This window comes from Oncorhynchus tshawytscha, linkage group LG01 (assembly GCF_018296145.1).
Source record: "Oncorhynchus tshawytscha isolate Ot180627B linkage group LG01, Otsh_v2.0, whole genome shotgun sequence".
Taxonomy (NCBI): Eukaryota; Metazoa; Chordata; class Actinopteri; order Salmoniformes; family Salmonidae; genus Oncorhynchus; species Oncorhynchus tshawytscha.
The window spans coordinates 81,110,987-81,124,763 of record NC_056429.1 but is presented as its reverse complement, the minus strand read 5'-3'; the positions used below and the strand labels follow the sequence as shown (position 1 = coordinate 81,124,763).

The window sequence follows — 13,777 nt, the reverse complement described above, 5'->3', positions numbered from 1 at the left end:
TTTAGTATTGTAAACATTTTGTGGTTCAGTAGCATCATCCTCAGCAGGTGACTGTTCACTGACAGTTTGTTTCATGGACAGTGTCTTATTTATTATTATTATTATTATTATTATTCACCAATCAAAACTTACTTAGTGCCCCCAAAAGGCTAGAGCCTGCCCTGATCAGATAACATAAGGTGTAAGAGAAATTAGCTTTAAATCGGGAACATTATCTCTCAGCCCAATGACAAAATGTACTGTATAGAATAGGAAGAAATATGCTTTAAACTCAAAAATCATTTCTCAGCCCCATGGCAAAATTTGTGGAATAGTAGGAAATCTAATTTAAAACGGCAACATTTTCCCTCCGCCTCATGGCAAAAAGTGTAGAATTGCAGGAAATTTGCTATAAACAGCATATTTTTCTCTCTGCCCTTTGGAAAAATGTTTAGAATTGTTAGCCTGGCCTCAAAGACTAGACATAACATAGTAGAAGTAAATCTGTGACACTCTAATTAGTATGATATGTTACGTTTGGTATGGTTAAATAAGACATAAGGTTACTAAGCTAAAAACAAAAGGTGAGAAGTTGGTCGGGATGATGGGTGGGCATATAACACAAACATCTAGCAATGCAAAGGTTGAGTGTTCATATCATGGGCAACTATTTATTAATTTGCAACTACTTAGTACGTTAGCTAACCCTTCCCGTAACCCCTAACCCCTAGCCTAGCTTAAATTAACTAACTAGTCACCTAGCTAACATTAGCCACAAAAGTGTTTAATTTGTGACATATCATACGAATTGCAATTCGTAATATATCATACAAAATGGGTAATGGACATCCACAAATTAATAAATTCCATACGAAACTTAACATATCATGCTATATTGAGGGAGACAGATTTACTATGTTATGTCTACCCCTGAGTCCAGGTTGGAATTGCAGGAAGTTAGCTTAAAAAGAAAATCTCTCCACTGCCATGAGCGGAGCCTCCAAATTCTTCTTGCCCAGGGCCCCAGATGTGGTCAGTCCGACACTATCTTCACGCTGTGACCCCAGGCTCTGATTGGACGTCTCACTGGACCCCACCTCCACCGTGCTGACCACATGTGCAGCCTGAAACACATGCACCCGGTTCACCACCCTCTTACTCAACACACAGTCAAACACCTTCCGGAATCCCTTCCGGAAGTGTTTGGACACCAGGGCATACACTATAGGGTTGAGGGAGGAGTTAGCATAGGCCACAAGGTGAGAGAGAATACGGAGTATATAGGTGGTGTGGTTTAGCGGAAAGTGACCAAACCACATACACAGTATAACCAGGTGATGGGGAAGCCAGCAGAGGCAGAAGAGCACCGCTACGATAATAATCATCTTGGTGACTTTCCTCTTTGCTCTCCTGGACTCAGACATGTCCTTCATGGGGTCCACTGTGGTCCACAGGTAGCGGATGGTTCTGGCGTAGGTCAGGCTGAGGATGAGGACAGGGATGAGGTAGCCGAAGAAGAAGGTGCAGACGTCCATAAGGCGCCTGTCCTGGAACTGCCAGGCGGGGATGCAAACCACGGTGCCGTCCAGGTCCATCTGTCGGTAGTAGCTCAGGTATGGGCCAGAGAAGACCAGAGACAAACCCCACACCACACAGATGGACGTCAGGGCGTTACGATGGGTCCTCATCTCCCTGGAACGGAGAGGGTAGCGGATGGCCAGATACCTTGGGGGTCAACAATAGGAAGAAGAGGTGGACTCAGATAGTTGGACAGACAGGACTTAATGATACATAATATAATACCCAGGTATGTCCTCCTATAAGAAAAAGTGCCCTGTCAGATTGGTAGCATTTTTATTTTCTCCTGTCCCGTAAAGAATTGTCCATCAAACTTGCTAATTTCTCATTTTGAATCTTGGAAAATCACCTCTCCCCGCTACTCTGCCTCCACGCGAGCGTGCACTGCAGTCGTCTGCCTGCTGCTGCACAAGCAGAAGTTACCAGCGCCTAGATGTAGAAATGTTATAAGCAGGGTTGAAAGTAGATGTAATTTATTTCCATTACGGGACCTCCTACACAGACAAAAAAATGAGGTTTCCTCAAGGCTTCTTAGAGAAGGATGATTGTTCTATCTAGAACCATAAGGACTCAAAGAACCATTTTGAGAACCCAGTTCTCAAAAGGGTTCTTTGCTCTTTTAGTGATCATTCAAATGTATGGGCGGTGCATTACAATATTTTGGGGCATGGTTTGCAACCAGGTCTTTTTGTGCAACCGTGCGTGAGAGTGTTATTCCAGTTTCTTTAATATGTCGTGTTGTATAATTATATTAAATAAAAAATATAAATGCAATGTGTTGTCCCATGTTTCATGAGCTGAAATAAAAGATCTCTCAAATTTTTCAGATGTGCTTTAAGTTTATTTCTCTCAAGCTTTATGAACAAATTTGTTTACATCTCTGTTAGTGAGCATTTCTCCTTTGCCAAGATAATCCATCCACCTGACAGGTGCGGCATATCAAGAATCTGATTTAACAGCATGATCATTACACTGGTACACCCTGTGCTCTGTACAATAAAAGGCCACTTTAAAATATGCAGTTTTGTCACACAACACAATATCACAGATGTCTCAAGTTTTGAGGGAGTGTGCAATTGGCATGCTGACTGCAGGAATGTCCACCAGAGCTTTTGCCAGAGAATGTAATGTTAATTTCTCTACCAAAAGCCGCCTCCCAACATAATTTTAGAGAATTTGACACTACGTCCAACTGGCCTCACAACCGCAGAACACGTGTAACCACGTGGTCTGGCTTCTTCACTTGCGAGATCATCTGAGACCAGCCACATGGACAGCTGATGAAAATGTGGGATTGCACAACTGAAGAATTTATGCACAAACTGTCAGAAACCGTCTCACGGAAGGTCATCTGTGTGTTCGTCATCCTCCCCAGGGTCTTGACCTGACTGCAAACCGACGTTGTAACGGACTTCAGTGGGCAAATTATCACTTGCAATTGCTGCTGGCAGGCTGGAGAAGTGTGCTCTTCACAAATGAATCCCGGGTTTCAACAGTACCGGGCAGACGTTTAGCGTTGTGTGGCCAAGTGGTTTTCTGATTTCAATGTTGGGAGGCATAAGCTACGGACAACGTACACAATTGCATTTTATCGATGGCAATTTCAGTACACAGAGATACCTGACGAGATCCTAAGGCCCGTTGTCGTGCCATTCATCCGCCGCCATCACCTCATGTTTCAGCATGATAATGCACGGACCTATGTTGCAAGGATCTGTACGCAATTCCTGGAAGCTGAAAATGTCCCATTCTTCCATGGCCTGCATGAAATTTCAGCCATTAAGCATGCTTGGGATGCTCTGGATCGACGTGTACGACAGTGTGTTCCAGTTCCCACCAATATCCAGCAACTTCGCATAGCCATTGAAGAGTGGAACAACATTCCACAGGCCACAATCAACAGCCTGATCAATTCTATGCGAAGGGGATGTGTCACGTTGCATGAGGCAAACCTTAGAAAATGGTTCTTTATAGCACCATACAGGTTCCTTTTAAAACATTATGTGCATGGTTATTTGTAGGACCTTCCAAAAAGGGTTCTATATAACAACAAAAAGGTTTCTGCCATGGTTACAAGCCAAATAACCCCTATTTGTTACTATTGAGAACCACTGTTTTTTGTGTGCTTGTGTGCACTATGGGCCTAATCTTAGAATTACATATAGAATCCCTTTTAATTTCATAAGATGTGTAGGCCTAGTAGAACACATGTCAATTAACTTAAGAAAAATGTATTAACTTTTAATGTGGCATAAAAACAACCAGTCACAATGTTTTCATCTGATTGCCCTGTGCAGGTTCGTCCACACACAAATTAATTCCAGCAGCCAAATTCTGCTCTGTGCATCTGCCATTTGACAAATGGAAAGAAACATATTTTAAAAGGTCCCAAACAGTCATTCTGATTCCCATATAGAATAGCCGTTTGCGTGACTAAAACATCTCCCATAATATTCTTTCACAATAAAAATGCAAAAAAATTGAGAAAAATTTCAGTTTTTCTCACATGTCAAACTACCAGGAAGTTTAAAAAGGCAGACTACGTGGGCGGGGAGCTATTAGGATAAGTGGGTGGGGAGCTGACTTTGACTGACGGTTCTTTGAAAATGCCTATGTCAAGCACCATGGACTCAGTGAGTAGTGTTGTAGTGGTATTATCTCAAGCAAATTTGCGGATGTAACCGATGTAAACTGGCTAGCTAGTTAGTGGGGTGCGCGCTAATAGCGTTTCAATTGGTGACGTCCCTCGCTCTGAGACCTTGAAGTAGTTGTTCTCCTTGCTCTGCAAGGGCTGCGGCTTTTGAGGAGCGATGGGTAACGATGCTTCGAGGGTTGCTGTTGTCTATGTGTGCAGCGGGGCGAGGAAAGGGACAGAAGCAATACTGTTACACTGATACACAAAGCAACTCAAACAACATTGATATGCATGCAACATACAATCATGTCATACATTACATCATGGTTTCAAAAGTTATTTGCTTATCCAACTGTTTGGTTAACAGCATTAATATAGACAAAATTTTGGCTGTATAATTTTGCTAACTAGCCCAAATGGAACTGTCAGCACTGACAAGCTAGTTCACCTTGGACAATTTCCACCTAAACTTTTGATTGAATATATAGTATATTGAGTATCAATGATGTCAAGACAGCTGTGTCGATTTTCTGTTTAGGCATGTCTCTTGATGTAATGACTTAACAACTTCGTAAGAGTTTTGGGCAACCCTTCCTCCCATTTTGTTCCATGCTGTCTGAAGACCTAGCTAGCCAGTGAGGGGGTTCGATTAATCTTGCTCGGGCGCCTGTGTAGGCGTGTTGTGCACCAGGTGAAAGTTGATTGCATTCCTTTTGGGTCCGGGCTGCCTCCGGAGCCTGATCCAGGTGCCCCTTTCGAAGCCCACGCAAAGTCAGCTCAAAGCAAAGTGACATAGGAGCGCTCCTGAGTGGCGCAGCAGTCTACAGCACTGCATCTCAGTGCTAGAGGCGTCACTTCAGACCCTGATTTGATCCTGGGCTGTATGTCAACTGGCTGTGATCAGGAGTCCCATAGGGTGGAGCACAATTGGCCCAGTGCTGTCCGGGTTTGGGGAGGGTTTGGCCAGCGTAGGCCGTCATTGTAAAATAGCAATTTGTTCTTAACTGACTTGCCTAGTTAAATAAAAAAAAGGAGCATGTGGAGTAATGAGTAGGATTCTGTGTTTTCACATGCAACAGGGATTGCTTTTGAGCTTTATCTGCCATCCCAATGAAAACAAGTGAGAACATTTAAAAATAGATATTATGGAAAAGAGATGTATGTTTCTGAATGATGCACCCTGCTGGCTTGTTGACAAAAATGACTCTGTATAGATTACTGTCATGATTTGAGAAGGGCACTCATGCTTCTCCCTCCACGTTTTCACCAGATCACATTAACAGGCCTTTGCCCGGTTTCCCTCCGGTCAGCATAATTGAATCCGCCCAATTACTAGCTAGCACCAGACACAAATGAAAGCGGAAATCTATAAGTATCTTTGCCTTAAATCTCAAATTATATTTGCTGACACACTGCAGTAAAGTTTTGACACTACCTAGTTATGTAAACCACACGCCTCTGAACACGACTTCTGTGGTATATATTTTAATTAGATAAGATTTTTTTTTTAACCTTTATTAAACTAGGCAAGTCAGTTAAGAACAAATTCTTATTTAAAATGACAGCCTAGGAACAGTGGGTTAATTGCCTTGTTCAGGGGCAGAACAACATATTTTTACCTTGTCATTCAATCTAGCAATCTTTTGGTTACTGGCCCAAAGCTGTAACCACTAGACTACCGGCCGCCCCAACAAGAATAAGGTGTTACCATTGGTGTATTCAAATTTGAGATTTTGTGATGTCACACAATGTCCTTTATAATCCCTATTTCTTTTCACTTTGAGCACCTGCCCCTCAGAAGGTCTTTGCCCTGCCCTGATTGTACCCTAAACACTGATGTTAGACTGTATTAGAGAGGAAGAAACTAAGCGAGAGGGTTTACTCTGCCCAAAATCTGTCCACAAAAACAAGACCACGAAGTGCGTTATTTTTGTATGGAGATCAACGAGAGAGTATTGAATTTGGTCAACAAAAAATTGCTGATTTGAGGCTTATCTAATCAAAGCAAACTTTATTTGTCACCTGCGCCGAATACATGTGTAGACCTTACCATGAAATTCTTACTTACAAGCCCTTAACCAACAGCGCAGTTCAAGAAAGAGTTAAGAAAATATTGACCAAATAAACTAAAGTAAAAAACAATAAAAAGTAACACAATAAAATAACACTAATGAGGCTCTATATACAGGGGGTACTAGTACCGAGTCAATATGCAGGGGTACAGGTTAGTCAAGGTAATTTTTACATGTAGGTAGGGGTGACTATGCATAGATAATAAACAGCAAGTAGCAGCAGTGTAAAAAACAAATGGAGGGGGTGTCAATGTAAATAATATGGTGGCCATTTTATTAATTGTTCAGCAGTTTTATGGCATGGCGGTAGAAGCTGTTAAGGAGCCTTTTGGTCTGAGACTTGGGCGCTCCGGTACCGGTTGCCGTGCGGTAGCAGAGAAAACAGTCTGTGACCGGAGTCTGACATTTTTTGGGGCTTTCCTCTGACACCGACTAGTATATAGGTCCTGGATGGCAGGATGCCTGGCCCCAGTGATGTACTGGGCTGTACACACTACCCTCTGTAGCGCCTCACGGTCAGATAACGAGCAGTTACCATACCAGGTGGTGATGCAACCGGTCAGGATGCTCTCGACAGTGCAGCTGTACAACGTTTTGAGAAACTGGGGACCCATGCCACATATTTTCAGTCTCCTGAGGGGGAAAAGATTTTGTCATGCCCTCTTCACTACTGTCTGGTGTGTTTGGACCATGGTAGTTCATTGGTGATGTGGACACCAACAAACTTGAAGATCTCAACCTCTCTCGACCTGCTCCACTACAGCCCCGTCAATATTAATGGGGGCTTGTTCGGCCCGTATTTTCCTGTAGTCCACCATCAGCTCCTTTGTCTTGCTCACATTGAGGGAGAGGTTGTTGTCCTGGCACTACACTGCCAGGTCTCCGACCTCCTCCCAATAGGCTGTCTCATCGTTGTCAGTGATCAGGCATATCACTGTTGTCATCATACTTAATGATGGTGTTGGAGTTGTGTTTGGCCATGCAGTAGTGGGTGAACAGGGAGTACAAGAAGGGACTAAAGCACACACGGCTGAGGGGCCCCAGTGTTGATGATCAGCGTAGCAGACATGTTGTTGCTTACCCTTACCACCTGGGGGTGGCCCATCAATAAGTCCAGGATCCAGTAGCAGAGGGAGGTGTTTAGTCCCAGGGCCCTTTGCTTAGAGATGAGGTATGTGGGCACTATGATGTTTTTTGAACAGCATTCTTTCATAGGTGTTCCTTTTGTCTAGGTGGGAGAGGGCAATGTGGGTCTAGGGTATCCGGGAGGATGCTGTTGATGTGAGCCATGACCAGCCTTTCAAAGCACTTCATGGCTACCGACATGAGTGCTACGGGGCGATAATAATTTAGGCAGGTTACCTTCGCTTCCTTGGTGGTCTGCAAGAAACATGCAGGTATTACAGACTTGGTCAGGGAGAGATTGAAAATGTCAGTGAAGACACTTGCCAGTTGATCCGCGCATGCTTGGAGTACATGTCCTGGTAATCCGCCTGGCCCCGCGGCTTTGTGAACGTTGACCTGTTTAAAGGTCTTGCGCACATCAGCTACCGAGAGCGATATCACACAGCCGTCTAGAACAACTGATGCTTTAAGTTTCCTAATGGTCAGGTTGTAACCAATGCAGTGATATACAGTACCACACTTACTCATTCAAGGGTTTTTCTTTCCTTCTTAATGCATTTGAGCCAATCGTTTGTGTAGTGATTAGGTAAGGGTTGTATACAGAAGATAGCCCTATTTGGTTAAAGACCAAGTCCATATTATGGCAAGAACAGCTCAAATAAGGAAAGCGAAATGACAGTCCATCATTACTTAAACCTCTACGGGATCGGTGTCCCTATACCGGGATGGTTGAGCTAACATGCGCTAATGTGATTAGCATGGCGTTGTAAGTAACATCAAACTTTCCAGGACATAGACATGTCTTATATAGGCAGAAAGATTACATTATTGTTAATCAAACTGCACTGTCCAATTTACAGTAGCTATTACAGTGAAAACATACCATGCTATTGTTTGAGAGTGCACAACAACAAAAAACTCCCGGCAACTGGTTACATTCACCTCTGAAGTGAAATAATGTACTTACATTCAGTAATCTTGCTCTGATTTGTCATCCTGAGGGTCCCAGAGATAAAATGTAGCATAGTTTGTTTGAGAAAATCCATCTTAATATTCAAATGTAGGAACTGGGTTCTACAGTTTGAACCCCTGCTGTCTCTGGCTCCACACCCACCCCGCCCGGCCATCTAGATGTGTGAAAGTTAGTCAATAAGCTAATGATCCATCATGTATGACATTCCTGGGAGTGTGTAAACTTACATTTTGTATTACCATATAATGTTTATATGTTCTCTATAGTTATGTACTTGAACTGTATCAATTGACCAATTTGGCACATTTGGGCGGACTTGATTAAAAATATTGTCTATTATTGCAACGCTTCACTGGATCAATCTGAAACGTTGCACAGACACCTCTGTCACCTAGTGTTGTAACTTTAATGTGTTACAGAGTTAATGTTTAAGTTAATTCATTGAGCTGTATCTAAAGATATTTATTTACAGTTATTTACACATGTAATTGTATTGGTTAGTATTGAATTACACTTTTGACTGCAAGTTCCAGAATGCCTTGCGACAGGAATGAGAGAGATAACGCGCCAGTTACGTGCAGGTGCAAAGTGATTAAGCTGACTTTTTCACTAGCATCTTGTTTGCATTGCTCTGTAGAATCTAAAGTTGTTAATTGTAACGTGAACAAGTATTATTACTAAAAGAAGCTTTCATATCAAACCCGACGTCCCGAGTCATTACTTTGAAGACAGTTTATCTAAAACCTAGTGGCCAAAATCTAAATTGCGCCTAAAATGCAATATTTTATTATGGCTCTTTCTCTTGCATTTCAAAGATGACGGAACAATTGTTTCCACAAACTTTAAAGTGTTTCCTTTCAAATGGTATCAGAATATGCATATCCTTGCTTCAAGTCCTGAGCAACAGGCAATTAGATTTGGGTATGACATTTAGGCAAAAAAAGGGGGTCAGATCCTTAAGAGACATGAAGGTCAGGCAATACGGAACATTAAGAACTTTGAAAGATTCTTTAAGTGCAGTCGCAAAAACCATCAAGCTCTATGATGAAACTTGCTCTCATGAGGACCACCACAGGAAAGGAAGACCCAGAGTTACCTATGATAAGTTACTTAGAGTTACAAGCCTCAGAAATTGCAGCCCAAATAAATGCTTCACAGAGTTAAAGTAACAGACACATCTCAACATCAACTGTTCAGAGGGGACTGCGTGAATCAGGCCTTCATGGTCGAATTGCTTCAAAGAAACCACTACCAAAGGACACCAATAATAAGAAGAGCCTTGCTGGGCCAAGAAGCACAAGCAATAGACATTAGACGTGTAAATCTGTCCTTCGGTCTGATGAGTCCAAATTTTAGATTTTTGGTTCAAACCGCCGTGTCTTTGTGAGACGCAGAGTAGGTGAACGGACGATCTCCCCATGTGTGGTTCCCACCGTGAAGCATGGAGGAGGAGGTTTTGTGGTGTGGGGGTGCTTTTCTGGTGACATTGTCAGTGATATACTTAGAATTCAAAGGCACACTTAACCAGCATGGCTACCACAGCATTCTGCAGCGATATGCCATCCCATCTGTTTTGCGTTTATTGGGACAATCATTTATTTTTCAACAGGACAATAACATCTCCAGGCTGTGTAAGGGCTATTTGACCAAGAAGGAGATTGATGGAGTGCTGCATCAGATGACTTGGCCTCCACAATCACCTGATCGCAACCCATGGTTTGGGATGAGTTGGACCGCATAGTGAAGGAAAAGCAGCCAACAAGTGCTCAGCATATGTGAGAACTCTTTCAACACTGTTGGAAAAGCATTCCAGGTTAAGCTGGTTGAGAGAATGCAAAGTTTTTGCAAAGCTGTCATCAAGGCAAAGGGTGGCTACTTTGAAGAATCTAGAATATAAAATATACACTACCGTTCAAAAGTTTGCGGTCACATAGAAATGTCCTTGTTTTTGAAAGAAAAACACATTTTTTGTCTATTAAAATAACATCAAATTGATCAGAAATACAGTGTAGACATTGATAATGTTGTAAATGACTATCGAAGCTGGAAACGGTTATTTTTAATGGAATATCTACATAGGCGTACAGAGGCCCATTATCAGCAATTATCACTCCTGTGTTCCAATGGCACAACGTGTTAGTTCTGTTCAAGGAGTAGTACACAGCATTGTACGAGATCTTCAGTTTCTTGGCAATTTCCCACATGTAATAGCTTTCATTTCTCAGAACAAGAATAGACTGACAAGTTTCATAAGAGAGTTCTTTGTTTTTAGCCATTTTGAGCCTGTAATATAACCCACAAATTCTGATGCTCCAGATACCCAACTAGTCTAAAGAAGGCCATTTTTATTGCTTCTTTAATCAGGACAACAGTTTTCAGCTGTGCTAACATAATTGAAAAAGGATTTTCTAATGATCAATTAGCCTTTAAAAATGCTAAACTTGGATTAGCTAACACAACGTGCCATTGGAACACAGGTGTGATGGTTGCTGATAATGGGCCTCTATATAGATATTCAATAAAAAACAGCCGTTTCCAGCTACACTAGTCATTTACAAAATTAACAATGTCTACACTGTATTTCTGACCAATTTGATGTTATTTTACACTGTAGTGTATTTTGATTTGTTGAACACTTTTTTTGGTTACTACATGATTCCATATGTGTTATTTCATAGTTTTGATGTCTTCACTGTAATTCTACAATGTAGAAAATAGTAAAATAAAGAAAAACCCTTGAATGAGTCGGTGTTTCCAAACTTTTGACTAAGTGGAAGACGCTGCATTTCGGCAACTTGTATATGTTATATCGGAGTTGTGCCTGTTGCTCACACGCGTATCTGCCCGCTCATTGGCTACAATGTTCCCACCTGATCTCGCATCCTCTCTGCCTTCCATCTTTTTATGGACATGTATTTCCATCCTTAGAGCTGGTCACTCGACTAGCTTGTCAATATAATCTTTGGCTGTGTAGAGCCAACACCTCCACATTTTTTTCATATTTTTAATGAACTCAGAGTGTTCTTTCAAATGTTTTGATTGGTCAGAGAGTGTCCCCGAACAAAATGATCTAGAATGACTAACATGCACCCTTTCTCACTTTCCCTCTGTAGGCTATTTGCCTATAGACCATCTTCATACCATTACAGTACTGTATATAAATGGGGTAACAAGACTGATCTTCCGCAATGAACAAGTATTTTTCAGCAAAAATGTATATTGATAATAACAATAAAATCATTAAACTACTTCAAATGTTATCTTTCACAACATACGACCCATTTCAACTATCATGACCCATTTCAACTATATATATATATAGTTGGAGTTTAATGAATTTATTGTTACATTGTCAATATACATTTTTGATGAAAAATATATATACATATATATAACAGTTGTTAACGGTAAGTGAAACGCACCTGTCCAACGACACAGCGGTGATCGTAAAGATGCTGGCATACATGGTAAGGTAGATGATAAAGTGTACGACTTTGCACAAGACCGGTCCAAATACCCATTCATCCATAGTGTAGATAGTGGCTTGAAAAGGTACGCAGAACACTATAAAGCACACGTCTGCCACGCCGAGGTTCAGAATAAATAGGTTTGTTGTTTTGGTGTTCATCTGTCCGTTCCAGAGGAGGACAGTGAGGACCAATCCGTTCCCCAAGGTACCGACGAAGAAGATGAGCGAGAAGACCAGAGAAATTATAACTGATTCCGTTCTCCAGTTCGCAACAGTTTGGTTCTGCACAGAGTTATTCATTGTTATTTTTTATTAAACTCCTTCATAAATCTGAGGTTTCGGTATTTTAAATCCTTTATTTAGTGAATTTCATAAACGCATTGTTCATTTTCAGATGCTGCGTAAACGCGCACATGTTCTAAGCATCGAGAAATACTTGGTTGTTCAAAGAGGTGGAAAGTTTAAGCATCCACCCCCTGTCTAGTCTAGTCCTCCTATCTCACACAAAAGGGGGATAGTGTTTTCTGACACTGGCTGGGCTAAGAGGGGTGTCCTTTCTCTTTCTCTCTCTGTCACACACCACCTACGATAACTCATGCGTATTATCAATATCAAGCCACATTCACATCCTTCCCATCTTCTGTATAATTCCTAGAGTATATATTTTTTTATCTGCCCATGTACAGTACATTATGGGGTTACTATCAAAAGGATGTAGATTTATGGCTGTTTCCCAAACTATATAGTCCATAACTTTTTACCAGAGCCATATAACTTTCTTGTTTTCATCCAGCTCTTTCTGTGGATGTTGTCTGTTGTTTCTTATTTTCTTATAACAATAAAGCTTCATTGATTGCTTTATTGAATTTATTTTCCATTAAAATACAGATTTTATGCTGCTCCAACCGGAGACAACTTTACATACATTTAATAAAACAATTACTGAGGATAGACACTGCTTATTGTGGTCATTGAATCAGACATACATTTGCAGAAGTGTGTGTCATAAAAAAAAAACAGTCATAAGTTTTTGGTTGCACCTCGTCTCACTTTGATTGAGAACCTTCTACTTCTCTCCTTCATTTCAGCATGAGAGGAAGGGTAAGAAAACATGGTCATTGGTATTACTGAAGCCATGGCAAGATGGCAAAATTGTGTCAATTTAGATTCCTTATCTCTCCAAAAAGGTCATTATTGCTATTATTACAACTTCTACTATTATTAGTATTACTATTATTATTATTACTACTATTATTATTATTATTACTATTACTATTATTGCTATTACTATTACTACTATTATTAATTGCATAGCTCTGGGTGCAACCTGGGTACATTGTGATAAACATTCTCTGTGGAACCGTAGATCTCACATGGTCACACTATTCTCCATCTCAGCAGGGTTCAGGTAGTTATAGGGCAGTGGAAGCTTGGTATTCCTCTCCATGATTGACTGGCTGGGGAAGGACAACTGCCTGCAAGTACTTCATCATCTACTTGGGGGCCATCTCATCAAAGTATTAATTTATGTATGTACCAAGGAGAATCTGAGGAAGACAACATTATTCCACTTTAATATTAAAACTGGTGGTCATCTCACCCAGCTACCTTAAGATGAATGCACTACCTGTAAGTCGCTCTGGATAAGAGCGTCTGCGGAATGACTAAATGTATATGTAAATCATTGGGGATAAAGTCTGAGTGTTTCTTGTTGAGCGACCATTCGAAAGCCATGTCACTGGCAGTTGAGCCGACGTCTGGTAGTGCCTCCAAAATGGTGGAGGTCCCTTTAGTCATGGGAGGAGCTTTGCACAGAAACTTGGGGCTGTTGTGTACCCAACCGTAGTCAGACTAGGAAGGAGACAGAGTATCAGTCAAAAATTTGGACACACCTACTCATTCATGGGTTTTTCTTTATTTTTTAAAACTATTTTCTACAATGTAGA

The 13,777-nt window shown here is 41.3% G+C and overlaps 1 protein-coding gene across 1 annotated transcript; it reads right to left on the bottom strand.

Annotated features, from left to right (window-relative positions):
• Positions 1 to 941: 941 nt before the first annotated feature.
• On the bottom strand, positions 942 to 12,131 carry LOC112261095 (galanin receptor 2a). The gene is made up of 2 exons (XM_024436442.1): positions 11,785 to 12,131; positions 942 to 1,704 (listed from the first exon to the last, which is right to left on the bottom strand). The coding sequence occupies exons 1-2, from the start codon at positions 12,129 to 12,131 to the stop codon at positions 942 to 944; spliced, it is 1,110 nt and encodes a 369-aa protein (XP_024292210.1).
• Between the last annotated feature and the right edge of the window lie 1,646 nt (positions 12,132 to 13,777).

Excerpts from the sequence above, each read along its gene's own strand:
- LOC112261095 (XM_024436442.1), bottom strand. The coding sequence starts at position 12,131 with ATGAATAACTCTGTGCAGAACCAAACTGTTGCGAACTGGAGAACGGAA. Across the intron at positions 1,705-11,784 it reads ACCGCTGTGTCGTTGGACAG|GTATCTGGCCATCCGCTACC; the intron begins GTGCGTTTCACT and ends TTGACCCCCAAG.